This window comes from Trachypithecus francoisi, unplaced genomic scaffold (assembly GCF_009764315.1).
Source record: "Trachypithecus francoisi isolate TF-2019V2 unplaced genomic scaffold, Tfra_2.0 Lachesis_group3, whole genome shotgun sequence".
Taxonomy (NCBI): Eukaryota; Metazoa; Chordata; class Mammalia; order Primates; family Cercopithecidae; genus Trachypithecus; species Trachypithecus francoisi.
The window spans coordinates 52,795,466-52,815,710 of NW_022681468.1; the positions used below are offsets into that span (position 1 = coordinate 52,795,466).

At 37.0% G+C, this 20,245-nt stretch overlaps 1 protein-coding gene across 1 annotated transcript in view; it reads right to left on the bottom strand.

The window, feature by feature from the left end:
* The window catches only part of GPR137C (G protein-coupled receptor 137C), an 87,410-nt gene that overhangs the window by 28,278 nt on the left and 38,887 nt on the right, over nucleotides 1–20,245 (bottom strand). The window contains exons 2-3 of the mRNA XM_033188029.1: nucleotides 11,985–12,028; nucleotides 9,988–10,216 (exon numbers count right to left, since the gene is read on the bottom strand). Coding sequence (XP_033043920.1) covers nucleotides 9,988–10,216; nucleotides 11,985–12,028 — 273 coding nt within the window. The remainder of the gene's footprint in view (nucleotides 1–9,987; nucleotides 10,217–11,984; nucleotides 12,029–20,245) is intronic.

Sequence of the window (20,245 nt, forward strand, 5' to 3'; positions counted from 1 at the left end):
AGCTCCTTTCCTGGTTTATACTTTAGCAGGGAGAAGCAGAAAATAAGTATGAAAATAAATGAAGAAATAATTTTGGCTACCGATAAATGCTGTGAAGATAACAAAAGAGGGTGACAGATGTAGTAATCAGAATGGCGGACAGTCTTATTTGGGTAGTGAAGAAGAGCAATTCTGAAAAAGCGACTGAGGCCTGAATGCAAAGAAGCTGTCACATAGGTACCTGTAGAAAATGCAATTTAGACAGAGGGAACAATATATACAATACAAAGGCTATATGGCTGGAATAAACTTAGTATATCTTTTGTGGTGAGAAGTTGGGGCACAAAAAGTCAATGTGGCTAGAAAAGGAAGAGGAGAGTGATAGTGATAGGGGAATCACAAAAATAAGCAGAGGCCAGGTCTTACATGTCATTGAAGTCACACTGCCTTTGCCTCTTAAGCTCCACCTACTCCTGTGTAAATACCTGCTGGGAGGCACACCCATCTAGGCCACTGGGACAGTTTTCTGGACTCAGGTCCCTGGCCAGCATTCCCACACTGCCCCAGTACTTCCTTGTGTCTTCCCCAGATCCATCTGGGCTAGAAATTGGCATCAACTTCTGAGCCCTCACAAGACATGGAGCAAGCCTAGGCTTAGAGCGTCCTCCAGTGCTGAGACAACTACAGTGGACACAGGCTCAGGAAACACAACAGTCCGTCTGTTTAGAATCCCTGCAAGACCCTCTGAGGAAGGCCAGACATAAACAAAGCCAGACTGTGAAAACTAAAATAAAAATGTAACCCCTTGATATGTAGACACTGTCACACTTCCACAAGCATCAAGAACATTCAGAGAAATATCACCTCATCAAATGGATAAAATAAGGTGCCACTTACCCCAAAGTGATGGAGATGTGAGATCTCTGAAAAAATGTTAAATAGCTGTTTTAAGGAAGGTAAATGAACTTCATGAAATCACAAGAGACTCAATTGAGGAATATATCAAAGAAATTTAATGCAGAGACTGAAATAATAAAAACGATCAAACAGAAACTCGGGAGCTGAAAATATGATGAATGAAACGAAAGATGCAATAGAGAGCAACAGCAGCAGAACTGGTTAAACAGAACAATCAGTGAGCTTGAAAACAGACTATTTGAAAATACACAGAGGAGAAAAAAGAAAAAAACAAAAGAAATGAAGAAAGCTTATGGATCTGTGGGCCAACATAAAAAAGCAAATATTTGGGGTATTGGAGTTAGGTAGGGAACTAAGAAAGACAGGGGTAGAAAGTTTATTTGAAGAAATAATAACAGAAAACTTCCCAAACCTGGAGAAAGATATAAATATCCAGGTACAGGAAAGTCAAAGGTCACCAATCAGAGTCAGTCCAAGTAAGGATACTCCAAGACATATTATAATCAAACTCCCAAAGGTGAAAGACAAAGAGAGGATCCTGAAAGCAGCAAGAGTAAAGATGCAAATAACATTTAGGAAAGATTCAATACACCTGGCAGCAGACTTCTCAGCAGAAACATTACGGGCCAGGAGTGAATGGGATGGTATGTTCAGAGTGTGGATGGAAAAAAAAAGCCTTCTAAGAATATTCTATCTAGCAAAGCCATTATTTAGAAGTGAAAGAGAGATAGACTTTCACAAACAAAAACTGGGGATTTATCACCAGAGCTGTCCTACAATAAACACTAAAGGGATTTTTTTAAACCACAAGAAAAAGACTGTTAACATGATTGTTACACTAATATTATAATCATGATGCATAAACCACTTATATATTTACTAAGACGACTAAAAGACATAAGTATTAAAGATAATAACTATAATTTACTAAGAGATAGGCAATATAAAAAGGCAAATTATGACATCAAACATTCAAAATGTGGGGAAGAGAATGGAGGTAATGTGTACAGGGTTCTTTGTTTCTTTTCTCTTCTTTTTGCGATCAAAGTAAAGTTGTTATCAATCTTAAATAACTTGTTATTTAAGTTATTTAACTAGAGAATTTTTTTTGTAAGCCTCATGGTAACCACAAAGCAAAAATCTGCAACAGATACACTAAAAATAAAAAGCAATAGATTAAAACATACTGCCAGAGAAATCACTTAACCACAAAGGAAAACAGTAAAAAAGGAAGAAAGGAAGAGAGGAATTAGAAAAGAAGAAGCAAAAATGGCAGTAAATCCTGATGTATCAATAATAAAATTGAGTGTAAATGAATTAAACTGTCTCATTAAAAGACACAGTTGCTGAATGGATTAAAAAACAAGATCCAACTATATGTTGCCTATAGGAAAATCACTTCACCTATAAAGACACACATAACTGAAAGTGAGGGGATGGAAAAAGATAGTCCATGCAAATGGAAACCAAAAAGGAGTAGGAAGAGCTATATTCATATCAGATAAAACAGACTTTTTCTTTTTCTTTTTTTTTTTTTTGAGACAGAGTCTCGCTCTGCTGCTCAGGCTGGAGTGCAGTGGTGTGATCTCGGCTCACTGCAACCTCCACCTCCTGTGCTCAAGCTATTCTTGTGCATCAGCCTCCCAAGCAGCTGGGATTACAGGCATGTGCCACCATGCCCAGTTAATTTTTGTATTTTTAGTAGAGATGGAGTTTTGCCATGTTGGCCAGGCTGGTCTTGAACTCCTGAGCCAAGCCATCTGCCCACCTTGGCTTCCCATAGTGCTGGGATTACAGGCATGAACCACTGCACTTGGCCAGACAAAATAGATTTTAAGTCAAAAATTGTAAAAAGACACAAAGGTCATTATACAAAGGGTTCAGTCAACTGAGCAATAAGACATGACAACAGTAAATATATGCACATTCAACACCAAGAACACCCAAATATATGAAGCAAATATTAATATTAGTAAAGCTAAAGGGAGAGATAAGCTGCAATACAGTAGCAGTAGGGGACTTCAACATCTCACTTTTAGCAATGGACAGATCACCCAGGTGGAAAATCAACAAAGAAACACTGGAGTTAAATTACACTCTAAACCAACTAGCCCTAACAGACATCCATAAAACATTTCATCCAACTGGTGCAGAATGCACATTTTTCTCGTCAGTACCTAAAACATTCTCCAGAATAGACCACATGTTAGGCCAAAAAACAAGTCTCAACAAATTAATTAAACAAAGTCGAATAATATCAATATCTTTTCCGGCTGCAACAGAGTAAGACTAGAAATCACTAACAGGAGGAACTTCTGAAACTGTAAAAATACATGGAAATTAAACAACATGTTCCTGAATGATCAATAGCTCAATGAATAAGTTAACAAGAAAATTTAAAAAGTTCTTGAGAAAAACAAAAATGGAAACACAACATACCAGAAACTGTAGGATACAGTACATGCAGTAGCAAGAGGAAAGTTTATAGCAGTAAATGCCTCCATCAAAAAAATAGAAAGACTTCAAATAAACAATCTAATAATGTACCTCAAGGAAACAGAAAAGCAAGAGCAAGTCAAAGCCAAAATTAGTAGAAGGAAAAAAACAATGAAGATTAAAGCAGAAATAAGTGAAATTGAGACTTAAAAAAGTACAAAAGAGGAACAAAACAAAAAGTTTGTTTTCTGAAAAGATAAATCAACAAACTTAGCTAGACTAAGAAAAAGAAAAGACTCAAATAATTAAAACTAGGGATGAAAAGAGAAACATTAGCAGCCTGGACAACATAGATCCTGTCTACAAAAAAATTTAAAAAATTGGCTGGGTGTGGTGGCACATGCCTGTATTCCCAGCCTTGGGAGTCTGTGGTGGGAGGATCCCTTGAGCCTAAGAAGTCGAGGCTGTAGTGAGCTGAGATCACACCATTGCCCACTCCAGCCTGGGTGACACAGCGAGACCCTGTCTCAAAGTAAATAAACAAATTTAATTAATAAATAAAAGCAGTATTCATGTAAAATAAAAAAGGAAACATTGTAACAGATACCACAGAAATACAAGAAATCATTAGAGACTACTACAAACTACATGCCAACAAATTAGAAAATCTGGAAGAAATGGGTAAGTTCCTGAACACATATAACCTACCATGATTGAATAATGAAGAAAACCTGAATAGACCAATAATGAGTAACAATATTAAAACAGTAATAGAGTCCCCATCAAAGAAAAGTACAAGACCTTATGACTTCACTGCTAAATTCTACCGAAAGTTTAAAGAATACCAGTTCTGCTCAAACCATTTCAAAAAACTGAAGAAGAGGGACTATTTCCAAATTCATTCTATAAGGCTAGCATTACCCTGATACCAACACCAGAAGAAGAGACAGACAACAAAAAACTCTACAGGCCAACATCTCTGATGAACATAGATGCAAACATCCTTGACAAAATATTGGCAAACAGAATTCAACAAAACATTGAAAAGATCATTTGCCATGATCAAGTTGACTCATCCCAGGGATGTAAGGAAGGCTCAATGTATACAAACCAACAAATGTGATATATTGCAGCAACAGAATCAAGAACAAAAACCATATGTTCATTTCAATAAATGCTTAAAAAGCATTCAATAAAATTCAACATCCTTTCATGATAAAAGCCCTACAAAAACAGGGTACACAACATACCCCAACAAGATAAAGTCTAAATATGATAAACACACAACTAATATTATATTGAATGGGGAAAAACTGAAAGCCTTTCCACTAAAATCTGGAACAACACAAAGATGACCACTTTCACCACTTTTATGCAACATAGTACTGGAAGTCTAAGCCAGAGCAATCAGGCAAGAGAAAGAAATAAAGGGCATCCAAACTAGAAAGGAAGAAGTCAAATTAATCCTTGTTACAGATGACATGATCTCATATTAAAACTTAAAGATTCCACAAAAAACCATTAGAACTGATAAATGATCAGTAAAATTGAAGGATACAAAATCACCATACAAAAATCAGTAGTGTTTCTATATGCTAACAGTGATCAATCTGAAAAAGAAATCAAGAAATCAACCTCATTTACAACAGCTACCAGAAAATACCTAGGAATAAATTAAACCTAAGAAGTAAAAGATCTCTATAATGAAAACCATGAAACAGTGAAGAAAGAAATTGAAGAGGACACAAAACATGGAAAGACATCCCATGCTTATTAATTGAAAGAATCAATATTGTGAAAATTTCTATACTACCCGAAGTGATCTACAGATTCAATGAAATATCTGTCAAAATAGCAGTTACATTCTTCAAAGAAACAGAAAAAAAATCCTAAAATTATATGGAACCACAAAAGACCCTGAATAGCTAAAGCAATCCTGAGTAAAAAGAATGAAGTTGGAAGTATCACAGTATTTGATTTTAAATTATACTGCAAAGCTATAGTATCCAAAACAGTATGGTACTGGCATAAAAACAGACACACAGACCAGTGGAATAGAACAGAGAACTCAGAAATAAATCCACACACTTACAGCCAACTTATTTTTGACAAAGATGCCAATTCTGCAATTAACAAAGTGAACATACATTGGGGAAAGTCACAATCTCAATAAACGGTGCTGGGAAAACTGGTTATCTATATGCAGAGGAATTAAACAGCCCCATTTTGGCTGCGTGCGGTGGCTCAAGCCTGTAATCTCAGCACTTTGGGAGGCCAAGGCAGGCAGATCACCTGAGGTCAGGAATTTAAGAGCAGCCTGGCCAACATGGCGAAACCCCATCTCTACTAAAAATACAAAAAAATTAGCCAGGCGTGGTGGTGAGCGCCTGTAATTCCAGCTACCTAGGAGGCTGAGGCTGGAGAATCACTTGAACCTGGGAGGCGGATGTTGTAGTAAGCCAAGATCACAACACTGCACTACAGCCTGGGTGACATAGCTAGACTCCATCTCAAAAAAAAAAAAAAAAAAAAAAGAGCCCCATCTCTCGCCATGTACAAAAATCAACTCAAAATGGATTTAAAACATAAATGTAAGACCTGAAACTATGAAAGTATGAGAAGAAAACATTGGGGAAATGCTCCAGGACCTTCATCTGGGCAAATATTTTTTGGGCAAGACCTCAAAAGCATAGGCAACCAAAGTAATAATAGACAAATGGGATTACATCAGGCTAAAAAGCTCCTGCACAGCAAAGGAAACAATTAACAAAGTGAAGTTACAACCTACAGAATGGGAGTAAATATTTACAAGTTATCCATCCAGCAAGGGATTAATAACCAGAATATATAAGGAACTCAAATAATCAATAGCAAAAAGATAGATAATCAAATTAAAAGTGGGCAAAATACCTGAATAGACATCTCTACAAAAGCAGACACACAAATGGCCAACAGTTAAATGAAAAAATTCAACATCAATCATCAGGGAAATGCAAATCAAAACCACAATGGGTTATCATCTCACCATAGTTAGAATGGTTATTATCAAAAAGACAAAAAATCAAGTGCTGGCAGATATGCAGAGAAAGGGGAATGCTTGTACACTGTTGATGGGAATGTAAAGTAGGACAACCATTATGAAAAACAGTATGAGGCTGGGAGCAGTGGCTCACACCTGTAATCCCAGCAGTTTGGGAGGCCGAGGAGGGTGGATTACTTGAGGTCAGGAGTTCGAGACCAACCTGACCAACACGGTGAAATCCCGTCTCTACTAGCAATACAAAAAAAAATTAGCCAGGCGTGGTGGCAGGCACCTGTAACCCCAGCTACTCTGGAGGCTGAGGCAGGAGAATTACTTGAACCTGGGAGGCAGAGTGTGCAGTGAGCCAAGAGTGTGCCACTGTATTCCAGCCTTGGCAAAAGAGCAAGACTCCATCTCAAAAACAACCCCAAAAAGCAGTATGGAGGTTCCTTGAAAAACTAAAAATAGAACTACCATATGATCTAGAAATCTCACTGCTGGGTAGATATCCAAGAGAAAGGAAATCACTATGTCAAAGAGACAGGTGCACTCCCATATTTGTTGTAGCACTATTCAAAATAGCCAAGATAACGGAATCAACCTAAGTGTCCATCAACAGATGAATGAATAAAAAAAGTGGTATATGTATACAATGGACTATTACATGGGCATAAAAAGAACGAAATCCTGTCATTTGAAACAACATGGATGGACCTGGAGTTCATTACATTAAGTGAAATAAGCCAGGCACAGTAAGACAAATATACTGCATGTTCTCATTCACATGTGGGAGCTACAGAAGTGGATCTCATGGAGGTAGAGTAGAATAATGGTTACTAACGGCTGGAAAAGGAAGAGTGGTAGGGGAGGATGAAGAGAAGTTGGTTGATGAGTACAAAAATACAGTTAGATAGAAGGAATAAGTATTCGATAGTACATTATGGAAATTATAGTTAATAACAATTTATTACATGTTTCAAAATAACTAGAAAGAACTGTAATATTTCCAACACAAAAATATAAATGTTTGAGGTGATGATATCCCAATTACCCTGATTTGATTATTACACATCATATACATGCAGCAAAATATCACATATACCCCAAAAATATGTACAACTAAATATAAAATGTCAATTAAAAAATACAAAAAAATTAGATTTCATATACAAATGCCACCTTGTATAAACTGGTAAGTGCCTCAAGAAAAATAAATAAAAATTTAAGATAATTCACATAGTGAGTGATTTCTAAATTTAATTTTAGAGTTGGGGGGAAGGGATCAAACTGAGTTCATACCAAGGGGAAAGATTAAATGAGGTCTTTAAAGTTAGATAAGATATGAACAATCAGGTAGAGATGTGTGGGAGAAGGAAAGCCATTCCTGGATAATAAAACAGCCCAAGAATATAGAGACAGGGTATACTGTGTGTCATTTGGAAATAAGGAAGGTAATATTGGTTGAGACAAATTACAGAGGAACTTATTATCACAGAACATGTAAAGGAAGGAAGAATGAAAAGAGGAAGACAGAAGACCAAAGTCTAAACTTTAAGGAAATGCTCTTAAAGACAGCAAGAAACAGGGTCAGTTTGATAGTGAAAGAGTACCAAAGGTATTGAGAGAGAGAGAGAGAGAGAGAGAGAGAGAGAGAGAGAGAGAGAGAGAGAGAGATAAACAACAACAAAAAAACCCAGTAAGTGAAAGAGGCTCAATAAACACTTGTTGACTGAATAAAAGGAATGACTATTATTGTACACTGTTACAGAAGTCAAAAGTCAAAAATGAGTCTAGTGATTTTACAAGAACATGAAAGCAAGATGACATGCTCTTTGAATACAGAAGTTTATAATCTAGTCAGGAAGATTGGGAACTACTTAATATTACAATATTACACAAATCATCTAGTATGTCATCTACCTTTATAGGTGAACATGTCTGAACATGTATATCTGTAGTATTCCTAGATAATTCTGAATCCATGCAGCTTTTAAATTTAAAACTTTAATAATAAATAAGTGAATACCTTTCATATGATAGGAAGGGAACGGTGTTCAAATAATTCTGCAGGATTTATTAAATGAAATTTTCTTCTCAGATTGGTGACTTTATTCAGAGTATTATCTATTTCAAAGCAAGTAAAAAACCAAACTTAGAAATACACTAGGTATCTAGAAAAGAAGCACTTGAAATTCAACATCTATTTATGCTTTATCCCTAGACGAGCAAGAGGTATGAATTCTATAGTGATGTTATCATACTAAGTAAAGATGCCATTGTTCCTACCAGAAGATTATGGATGGTAACAGTGACAGTATTATTTTTAACAGTCAAACCAAAGCCTGAATTACCTAAAATATTTAAATTTTAGGAGCAAACTAGACTAGAAATTTAATAAAATACTTTTCCAGGTAAGATTAATAGGTTTGAAAGTCTGATTTTGTCTCTTCTCTCTCTCTCTCTACATATATATATATATACATATATACACACACACACACATAGTATCTCCCCCAGCATTCCACTGAAATATATTTAAAAAGTAAAATTAAAATCTCTGCCTACATTTAAAGGACAAGTTGATTACCATATATTTAATTATAGTACCTTCCTTTACTAGGACTATATTAAGGATAATGACAATATAGAAAGAAGCCTAAAAATATTTCAGAGGACTATTATAACTGTCTAAGATATTATCTCAGCTTATTATTAGTGAATAGGCAATGATGTCAAATTAAAACAAGAAAGCAAGCTCTCCTGTGGAAGTGATTGTAAAAATGTATTTATGTACATACCCCACCCCAATATCCACATATCTACCCCCTCACACCCAATGCCACACATAAACTGGGATGACTGATTTTCTACTCAATCACACAGTCAATCAACAATGGTAGAAACTTCCATGTTTCTTTGTTAATAAGCTAATATCTGGCTTCTGTTTGTTGATCCAAAGTATAAGGCAAGGGAGAAGCAAGGCATTTATAAATTTTGCTACACAATTAGTTGTTTCAAATATCATACAGACTTCATATTATTGGGTGAAGTAACATTTTCTAACCTTTATACAAATAAAGACCACTTTTACCTATATGACATCTTAACATTGCTAACCCTGCCACCCTTACTGTGCAAAATCTTAGGATGAGAGTGTGGCTTTATATTATAGACTATTTTTGATCCGTTCATATATATTCTGATTTATTTCATGTGATTAGCCTCCAATGCAGAATCACAGAACATACAATATGCTTAGTACATTCTTTCTTCTTTTCTTTAAACCATTGTTTAGTAAAGACCAAATATTGAATAACTTTTAATTTCTAGTGATTATTGTTTCATGCTCAAAGTGTAACTGTTATTCAGGATATTAAAAAAAAAAAATGTCTGTAGTCCCAGCTACTTGGGAGGTTGAGGCAGAGGATCACTTGAGCCCCAAAGCTCAAGGCTGTACTGCACAATGATTATATCTGTGAAGAGCCACTGCACTCTAGCCTGACTAATACGGCAAGACTCTGTCTCAAATAAAATAAAATAAAATAGCAATATAAACTTTCCATTAATACATGATTAGTAGGGTCAGAATTTGAAATTAGATTTTCAAGTGCCAATTTAAGAAATATACTTACCTTTGATTCGAGGTAGACATTTGCTGATGACATTTTTGTAATTTTGCATATGTAACTAACTAAAGAGATGGCACAAAGAATAAACAGGCTATCATTAATTAATGCTCGAACAAACACAGTCCATTTCAACTGATTTTCTGGGACATCTCCATGAACTAGCATTGCACAAGTCAAGTTCACCACTAAAAAGAGCAGGCTCGCCATTATAAAGCCGAAATGCAGTAGAACTCTGAAAGAAAAAAAGTGTATTAGATGGTTATATAACTAACAAGAAATTAAATTTAATTCTGAATTAGTTTGTTATTTAGGTGCAAGAATTCCTTCAGTTTGAAATGTTTATGAATGGCATAGATTTTTAAGCATTTATTCAGAAATAACCTCAGGTTGAGCTGAACTCAGTTGTCTCTACCAGGAATAAGATAGGACAATTTTAACACTATTTCAAGTAATCTCGAATTTTTCATTTTTATAACTGTTAAGCATATTTTCATTAACCTTTCCAATCCAAGAGTTATCAGGCTTTTATAATGTGCCTGAAAATTAATATACTGTACCTAAATTTATATTGATTACCTAATATTAATTTTAAGAGTTAGGCCAGGCATGGCGGCTCACCCCTGTAATCTCAGAACTTTGGGAGGCCGAGGTGGGCAGATCACTTGAGGCCAGGAGTTTGAGACCAGCCTGGCTAACATGGTGAAACCGCATCTCTACTAAAAATACAAAAATTAGCCGGGTGTGGTGGCGCAAGCCTGTAGTCCCAGCTATTTAGGAGGCTGAGGCACGAGAATCACTTGAACCCAGGAGGTGGAGGTTGCAGTGAGCCAATATAGTGCTATTAAACTCCGGCCTGGGTGAGAGTGCGAGACTGTATCAAAAAAAAAAAAAAAAAAAAAAAAAAAGGAAAAAACAATTTTAAGAGTTAAAGCATGTTTTAAACAATATTCCTTATGAACGTCTGATTATAGCAAACAATGCTTTCAAACTTGATTAAAGAAGAACATAGGGACAGTGTATGTAGAGTTTCAAGCACTCATTAATACCTCATGTTCTTATAAAGTTGCATATTTACTGTGCATAAAGAGCAACTCTACACATAAAATCCTTAATCTCCTCCCCCTAAAAAAATTTAGGCTACCTCATAAGAACTCTTCAGTTAAGGCTGCTATCTGTATCAAGTAGCAGTAACAACTATCTGTATGAATATAGTAATCCCAGTTCAAACACATTTATACTCCCAAAGTAAATACATATGATGCTGAAATTTATCTGGCTTCCTGATATATTGGGTCATTTCAATAGTGGAAATCATAAAGTAGCTGCCTTTGGAAATGGTTTAAATGAGGTAAATTGAAGGTAATGTGCAATCCGTAACAAGCAAACTAAACTGCTTAGCGTACATGTAAAGCAAAAAGATTTTCGTTTTAAAAGGTTGTATTTTAAAGTTCTTTCAGATTAAATAATAAAAACAGTAATTACATAGTTTGAAACCCAAAAAGGATCTTGGAATTACCTATATATCCAGATAATTAGAGTAGTTTAGAAAACCAAAGCACAGAGAGGGTACGTGAGTTGCACGGTAAGCATGTTAGTGGGAAAATTGGGTTGGAAACCCCAATCTCCTGACTCCACAGCTTAGCACTCTCGCTTTTGAGATTGATCAGAACATTCTCACTCCAAACAGCATAATCTAACTTTGGCAAAAGTTATGAAGTTAGATCTAATATTTGAAGCAGGGCAGGGACAGAGCAGCAAAAAACCAAAAACTGAGATGGCTGAACAGAGAGAAATGTGGGCTACTCAATTTACTTCCTTTGAACCAATCTAACAACTTGGTTTTCTATAAAACCGTGAAGGTGCCTTCAACAACCACTCCCCTTCTACCACGAGAAGTCTGCTATAAAAAAAAATTAGATCTTTTAGATACTAAGCCTTATTATTAATGAATTAATGCTTTAGATCTTTTAGATAGAAATTTAGATACTCATAAAACTTACTTGTGTCTGTCAAGTTCAGTGGCACATCTGACTTTATATATAACCTATAAAGAGAATATAAAAAGAAAATTTTGAAAACATATAGTATAGAATTCTTAAATATGTTCTGATTTTGGGTTTTAAAGTGCTACAACTATAAACAACATACAGCAAGCAAAGTTCAAATGTTAACAGCTGAACTACCATAAATTAAAAGACAGCTTTCCAAAGGCTTAAAACAATAAATCAATAACTTTCTTTGTTATCAACATAAACTTACATTTCTATCTTTAAAGATTTAAACATAATTAATTCAGTTTAAACATTTACTGAACTTTTATTATGAGGCAGACATTGTGCTGAATGGCTTGCCACCTATCCTAAACTTCATTAGTCATGTTTTATTCTAAAATGGAACTTCTTGCTTAAATATGAATATGGCTGAGTGTTCTCCAAAGACTATTTGCTTCAGTAATGAAATGAATTAGTAAAGTGAGATGAGGTAACAAAAGTGAACACAAAGATAATCAGCATATATCATATTTAGTAAACTTTCTTCTTTTACAAAGTCTTACAAAAAGCAGGTGCTCAGATACTCGTTGAATAAAGTTAGGTGGGTAGGTAAACAAAATTTGAAATAAACATGGTATATTCTGAGAACATAGTACTAAGGGTCTCAAGTCCTTACTGGTAAACTTTAAATTATTCTTTAGATAATGGGAAGAAATTGAAGGTTTTTATACAGCTATTCCAAAATACGGAATTTCACTAATCTGACATTAATGTACAGGCTACTACAGAGGAACTACAAAATAAAAGTAGAAAGACCAGTTACAGGACTATTGAAGTAGAGTATGAACTCTGGGGACCTGGAAAGAAAGAAGAAAGTATATTACGAAGAAAAATAGTGGAGGCACATGGTAACTTACTGATTTCATTCAAACATTTACCAAGTGCCTATTATATATCACACTCTATGAAAGATGCCATGGATTCATAAACATGACCACGGTTTCTGCTCTCTAGGAGCTCAGAGTATGAAAGAACAGATAAACCATCTATTCTGATACATTGTGATATAAATGCAAAATATGCTATCACTAAATCTATCAAGAGAAAAATACTAATTTGCTCCAAGAAAGGGTATGAGGTAAGGGGAAAAACTGTCTGGAGCATCACGGAAGACTTCTCATATCTGAGCCAACTTATGAAGAGTAAACTGGTGTGAGGCAGGTGAATCATCAGGCAAAGACAGACGCCTGTGCATCTACTCATACCTACTGTACAACCATGTGTCGCTTAATGACAGAGATATGCTCTGAGAAATGCATTGTTACAAATGCACCATTTGGAGATATGAGGGGTCCCTTTCAAGATGGCCAATAGGAACAGCTCCAGTGTGCAGCTTCTAGCAAGATCGATGCAGAAAATAGGTGATTTTTGTATTTTCAACTGAGGTAACCTGGTTCCTCTCACTGGGACTCGTTGGACAGTGGGTGCAGCCCATGGAGGGCGAGCCGAAGCAGGGCGGGTGTTGCCTCATCTGGGAAGCGCAAGGGGTTGGGGGATTTCCCTTTCCTAGGCGAGGGAAGCCATGACAGACTGTACCTGGAGGAATGGTATACTCTTGTCCAAATACTGTACTTTTCCCACGGTCTTAGCAACTGGCAGACCAGGAGATTCCCTTCTGTGCCTCGCTCAGTGGGTCCCACGCTCACAGAGCCTTGCTCAATGCTAGCACAGCAGTCTGAGATCAACCTGCAATGCTGCAGCCTGGTGGGGGAGGGGCATCTGCCATTACTGAGGCTTAAATAGGTAAACAAAGTAGCTGGGAAGCTTGAACTGGGCGGAGCCCACTGTAGCTCAGCAAGGCCTACCGCCTCTCTAGACATCACCTCTGTGGGCAGGGCACAGCTGAACAAAAGGCAGCAGACAACTTCTGCAGACTTAGTCCCTCTCTGACAGCTCGGAAGAGAGCAGTGGTTCTCCCAGCACAGAGTTCGAGCTCTGAGAACAAACAGACTGCCTCCTCAAGTGGGTCCCTGACCCTGTGTAGCCTGACTGGGAGACACCTCCTAGTAGGGGCTGACTGACACCTCATACAGGCAGGTGCCCCTCTGGGATGAAGCATCCAGAGGAAGGATCTGGCAGAAATATTTGCTGTTCTGCAGCCTCTGCTGGTGATACCTAGGCAAACAGGTTCTGAGGTGGACCTCCAGCAAACTCCAACAGACCTGCAGCTGAGAGGCCTTACTGTTAGAAGGAAAACTAACAAACAGAAAGGAATAGCATCAACATCAACAAAAAGGACATCCACACCAAAACCACATCTGTAGGTCACCAATATCAAAGATCAAAGGTAAATGAAACCACAAAAATGGGAAGAAACCAGAACACAAAAGCTGAAAATTCCAAAAACCAGAGTGCCTCTTCTCCTCCAAAGGATAGCAGATCCTCGCCAGCAATGGAACAACACTGGACAGAGAATGAGTTTGACGAGTTGACAGAAGTAGGCTTCAGAAGGTCGGTAATAACAAACTTCTCCAAGCTAAAGAAGCATGTTCTAACTCAATGCAAGGAAGCAAAAATCCTTGAAAAAAGCTTAGATGATGGCTAACTAGAATAAACAGTGTAGAGAAGACCTTAAATGACCTGATACAGCTGAAAACCACAGCACAAGCACTTCAGGATGCATGCACAAGCTTCAGTAGCCGATTCAATCAAGTGGAAGAAAGGATATCAGTTATTTAAGATAAATTAATAAAACAGAGAAGACAAGATTAGAGAAAAAAGAGTAAAAAGAAATGAACAAAGCCTCCGAGAAATATGGGACAATGTGAAAACACCAAATCTACATTTGATTGGTATACCTGAAAGTGACAGGGAGAATGGAACCAAGTTAGAAAACACTCTTCAGGATATTATCCAGGAGAACTTCCCCCAACCTAGCAAGACAGGCCAACATTCAAATTCAGGAAATACAGAGAACACCACAAAGATATTCCTCGAGAAGAGCAACCCCAAGACATGTAATTGTCAGATTCACCAAGGTTGAAATGAAGGAAAAAATGTTAAGGGCAGCCAGAGAGAAAGGTCTGGTTACCCACAAAGGGAAACCCATCAGACTAACAGCGGATCTCTTGGCAGAAACACTACAAACCAGAAGAGAGTGGGGGCCAATATTCAATATTCTTAAATAAAAGAATTTTCAACCTAGAATTTCATATCCAGCCAAACTAAGCTTCATAAGTGAAGGAGAAATAAAATCCTCTACAGACAAGCAAATGCTGAGGGATTTTGTCACCACCAGGCCTACCTTACAAGAGCTCCTGAAGGAAGCACTAAACATGGAAAGAAACAACCAGTACCAGCCACTGCAAAAACATGCCAAATTATAAAGACCAATGATGCTATGAAGAAACTGCACCAATTAATGGGCAAAATAACCAGCTAACATCTTAATGACAGGACCAAATTCACACATAACAATATTAACCTTAAACGTAAATGGGTTAAATGCCCCCAGTTAAAAGATACAGACTGGCAAATTGGATCAAGAGTCAAGAGCCAATAGTGTGCTGCATTCAGGAGACCCATCTCACATGCAGTGACACACATAGGCTCAAAATAAAGGGATGGAGGAAGATCTACCAAGCAAATGGAAAGCAAAAAAAAGCAGCAGTTGTTTTCTGATAAAACAGACTTTAAACCAACAAAGAACAAAAGAGACAAAGAAGGCCATTACTGAATGGTAAAGGGATCAATTTAACAAGAAGAGCTAACTATCCTAAATACACCCAATACAGGAGCACCCAGACTCATAAAGAAAGTCCTTACAGACCTACAAAGAGACTTAGACTCCCAGTAATGGGAGACTTTAACACCCCACTGTTAATGTCAATATTAGCCAGATCAATGAGACAGAAGGTTAACAAGGATATCCAGGACTTGAACTCAGCTCTGCACCAAGCAGACCTAATAGACATCTACAGAACTCTCCACCGCAAATCAACAGAATATACCTTTTTCTTAGCACCACATTGCCCTTATTCTAAAATTGACCACATAATTGGAAGTGAAACACTCCTGAACAAATGTAAAATAACAGAAATCACAACAAACTGTCTCTCAGACCACAGTGCAATCAAATTAGAACTCAGGATTAAGAAACTCACTACCGCACAACTACATGGAAACTGAACAACCTGCTCCTGAATGACTACTGGGTACATAACGAAATGAAGGCAGAAATAAAGATGTTCTTTGAAACCAATGAGAACAAAGACACATCGTACCAGGACCTCTGGGACACATTTAAAGCAGTGTGTAGAGAGAAATTTATAGCACTAAATGCCATAAGAGAAAGCAGGAAAGATCTAAAATTGACACCCTAACATCACAATTAAAAGAACTAGAGAAGCAAGAGCAAACAAATTCAAAAGCTAGCAAAAGGCAAGAGATAACTAAGATCAGAGCAGAACTGAAGGAGAGACAGACATAAAAAATTCTTCAAAAAATCAATGAATCCAGGGGCTGGTTTTTTGAAAGATCAACAAAATAGATAGAACGCTAGCAAGACTAATGAAGAAAAGAGAGAAGAATCAAACAGACACAATAAAAAATGATAAAGGGGATATCATCACCGATCCCACAGAATTGCAAACTACCACCAGAGAATACTATAAACACCTCTACGCAAATAAACTAGAAAATCCAGAAGAAATGGATAAATTCCTGGACACATACACCCTCCCAAGACTAAACCAGGAAGAAGTTGAATCTCTGAATAGATCAATAACAGGTTCTGAAATTGAGGCAATAATTAATAGCCTATTAACCAAAAAACATCCAGGACCAGAAGGAGTCACAGCCCAATTCTACCAGCAGTACAAACAGGAGCTGGTACCATTCATTCTAAAACTATTCCAATCAACAGAAAAAGAGGGACTCCTCCCTAACTCATTTTATGAGGCCTGACACAAAAGCCTGGCAGAGACACAACAAAAAAGGAAAATTTTAGACCAATATCCCTATGCGAAAATCCTCAATAAAATACTGGCAAACTGAATCCAGTAGCACATCAAAAAGCTTATCCACCACGATCAACTTGGCTTCATCCCTGGGATGCACGGCTGGTTCAACATATCAAATCAATAAACATAATCCATCACATAAACAGAACCAATGACAAAAACCACATGATTATCTCAGTAGATGCAGAAAAGACCTTCAACAAAACTCAACAGCCCTTCATGCTAAAAACTCTGAATATAGTAGGTACTGATGCAACGTATCTCAAAATAATAAGAGCTATTTATGACAAACCCACAGCCAGTATCATAGTGAATGGGCAAAAACTGGAAGCACTGCCTTTAGAAAACCGGCACAAGACAAGGATGCTCTCTCTTACCACTACTATTCAACATAGTGTTGGAAATTCTGGCCAGGGCAATCAGGCAAGAGAAAGAAATAAAGGGTATTCAATTAGGAAAAGAGGAGGTCAAATTGTTCCTGTTTGCAGATGACATGATTGTATATTTAGAACACCCCACTGTCTCAGCCCAAAATCTCCTTAAGCTGATAAGCAACTTCAGCAAAGTCTCAGGATACAAAAATCAATGTGCAAAAATCACAAGCATTCCTATACACCAATAACAAACAGACAGGCGAATCATGAGTGAACTCCCATTCACAATTGCTATAAAGAGAATAAAATACCTAGGAATCCAAGTTACAAGGGATGTGAAGGACCTCTTCAAGGAGAACTACAAACCACTGCTCAGTGAAATAGAAGAGGACACAAGCAAATGGAATAACATTCCATGCTCATGGATAGGAAGAATCAGTATCGTGAAAATGGCCATACTGCCCAAGATAATTTACAGATTCAGTGCCATCCCCACCAAGTTACCAATGACTTTCTTCACATAATTGGAAAAACTACTTTAAAGTTCATATGGAACCAAAAAAGAGCCTGCATAGCCAAGACAAACAGCAAAAAGAACAAAGCTGGAGGCATCATGCTACCCGACTTCAAACTATACTATAAGGCTACAGTAACCAAAACAGCATGCTACTGGTACCAAAACAGATATATAGACCAATGGAACAGAACAGAGGCCTCAGAAATAACACCCCACATCTACAACCATCTGATGTTTGACAAACCTGACAAAAACAAGCAATGGGAAAAGGACTCCCTATTTAATAAGTGGTGCTGGGAAAACTGGCTAGCTATGTGTAGAAAGCTGAAACTGGATCCTTTCCCTATACCTTATACAAAAATTAATTCAGGATGAACTAAAGACTTAAATGTAAGACCTAAAGCCATAAAAACCCAAGAAGAAAACCTAGGCAATACCATTCAGGACATAGGCATGGGCAAAGACTTCATGACTAAAACACCAAAAGCAATGGCAATAAAAGCCAAAATAGACAAATGGAATCCAATTAAAGTAAAGAGCTTCTGCATAGCAAAAGAAACTACCATCAGGGTGAACAGGCAACATACAGAATGGGAGAAAATTTTTGTAATCTACCCATCTGACAAAGGGCGAATATCCAGAATCTACAAAGAACTTAAATTTACAAGAAAAAAACAAACAACCTCATCAAAAAGTGGGCAAAGGATATGAATAGACACTTCTCAAAAGAAGACATGTGTGCAGCCAACATACACATGAAAAAATGCTCATCATCACTGCTCATTAGAGAAATGCAAATCAAAACCACAATGAGATACCATCTTACGCCAGTTAGAATGGCAATCATTAAAAAGTCAGGAAATAACAGATGCTGGAGGGGATGAGGAGAAATAGGAACGCTTTTACACTGCTGGTGGGAGTGTAAATTAGTTCAACCACTGTGGAAGACAGTGTGGCAATTCCTCAAGGATCTAGAACTAGAAATACTACTTGACCCAGCGATCCCATTACTGGGTATATACCCAAAGGATTACAAACCGTGCTACTATAAAGACACATGCACACGTATGTTTATTGCGGCACTATTCACAACAGTAAAGACTTGGAACCAACCCAAATGTCCATCAATGATAGACTGGATTAAGAAAATGTGGCACATATACACCATGGAATACTATACAGTGACAAAAAAGAATGAGTTCATGTCCTTTGTCAAGACATGGGTGAAGCTGGAAAACATCATTCTCAGCAGACTATCACAAGGACCAAAAACCAAACACCACATGTTCTCATTTATAGGTGGGAGCTGAACAATGAGAACACATGGACACAGGTCAGGGAACATCACACACCGGGGTCTATAGGAGGGTGGGGGCTGGGGGAGGATAGCATATCTAATGTAAATGTCAAGTTGATGGGTAGAGAAAACCAACATGACACATGTATACCTATGTAACAAACATGCACATTGTGCACATGTATCCTAAAACTTTAAGTATAATAAAAAACAACAACAAAAAAGCACAATCTATCAGTGTGTGAACATTACAGAGTACACTTACACAAACCTAGATGATATAGCCTACTACATACCTAGGCCATATGGTATACAGCCTATGCTCCTAGGTTACAAACCTGTATAGCATGTTACTGCTGTACCAAATGCTATGTGCAAGTATAACACGATGGTAAGTATTTGTGTATCTAAACATAGAAAACATACAGTAAAAACATGTTATAAAATATAAAAAATGGCGCATTTGTATAGGGCACTTAATATGAATGCAGCTTACAGGGCTGGATGTTGCTCTGGGTGTCAGTGAGTGAGTGGTGAGTGAATGTGTAGGCCTAGGACATTACTGTACACTACTGTAGACTTTACAAACATTGTACATTTAGGCTACACTAACTTTATTTTTAAAATGAACAATAAATTAACCTCAGCTTACTATAACTTTTTAAATTAATATACTTTTTAACTTTTTGACTCTTGTACTAACCCTTGGCTTAAAAAAGAACTACATCATACAGTTGTACAAAAATATTTTCTTTCTTCATATCCTTATTCAATAAGCTTTTTTTTCCCATTGTAAAATGTTTTCATTTTTTACTTTTTGAACTTTTTTTCTTAAAGTCTAAGACATAAACACCCCCATTAGCTTAGGCCTACACAGGGTCAGGATCATCCATATCACTATCTTCTGACTCCACATCTTGTGCCACTGGAAGGTGTTTAGATGCAATAACATGCATGGAGCTGACATCTCCTATGATAACAATGTCTTCTTCTGGAATACTTCCCGAAGGACTGATATGAGACTTTTCTACAGTAAACTTTTTTTTTAATAAGTAGAAAGG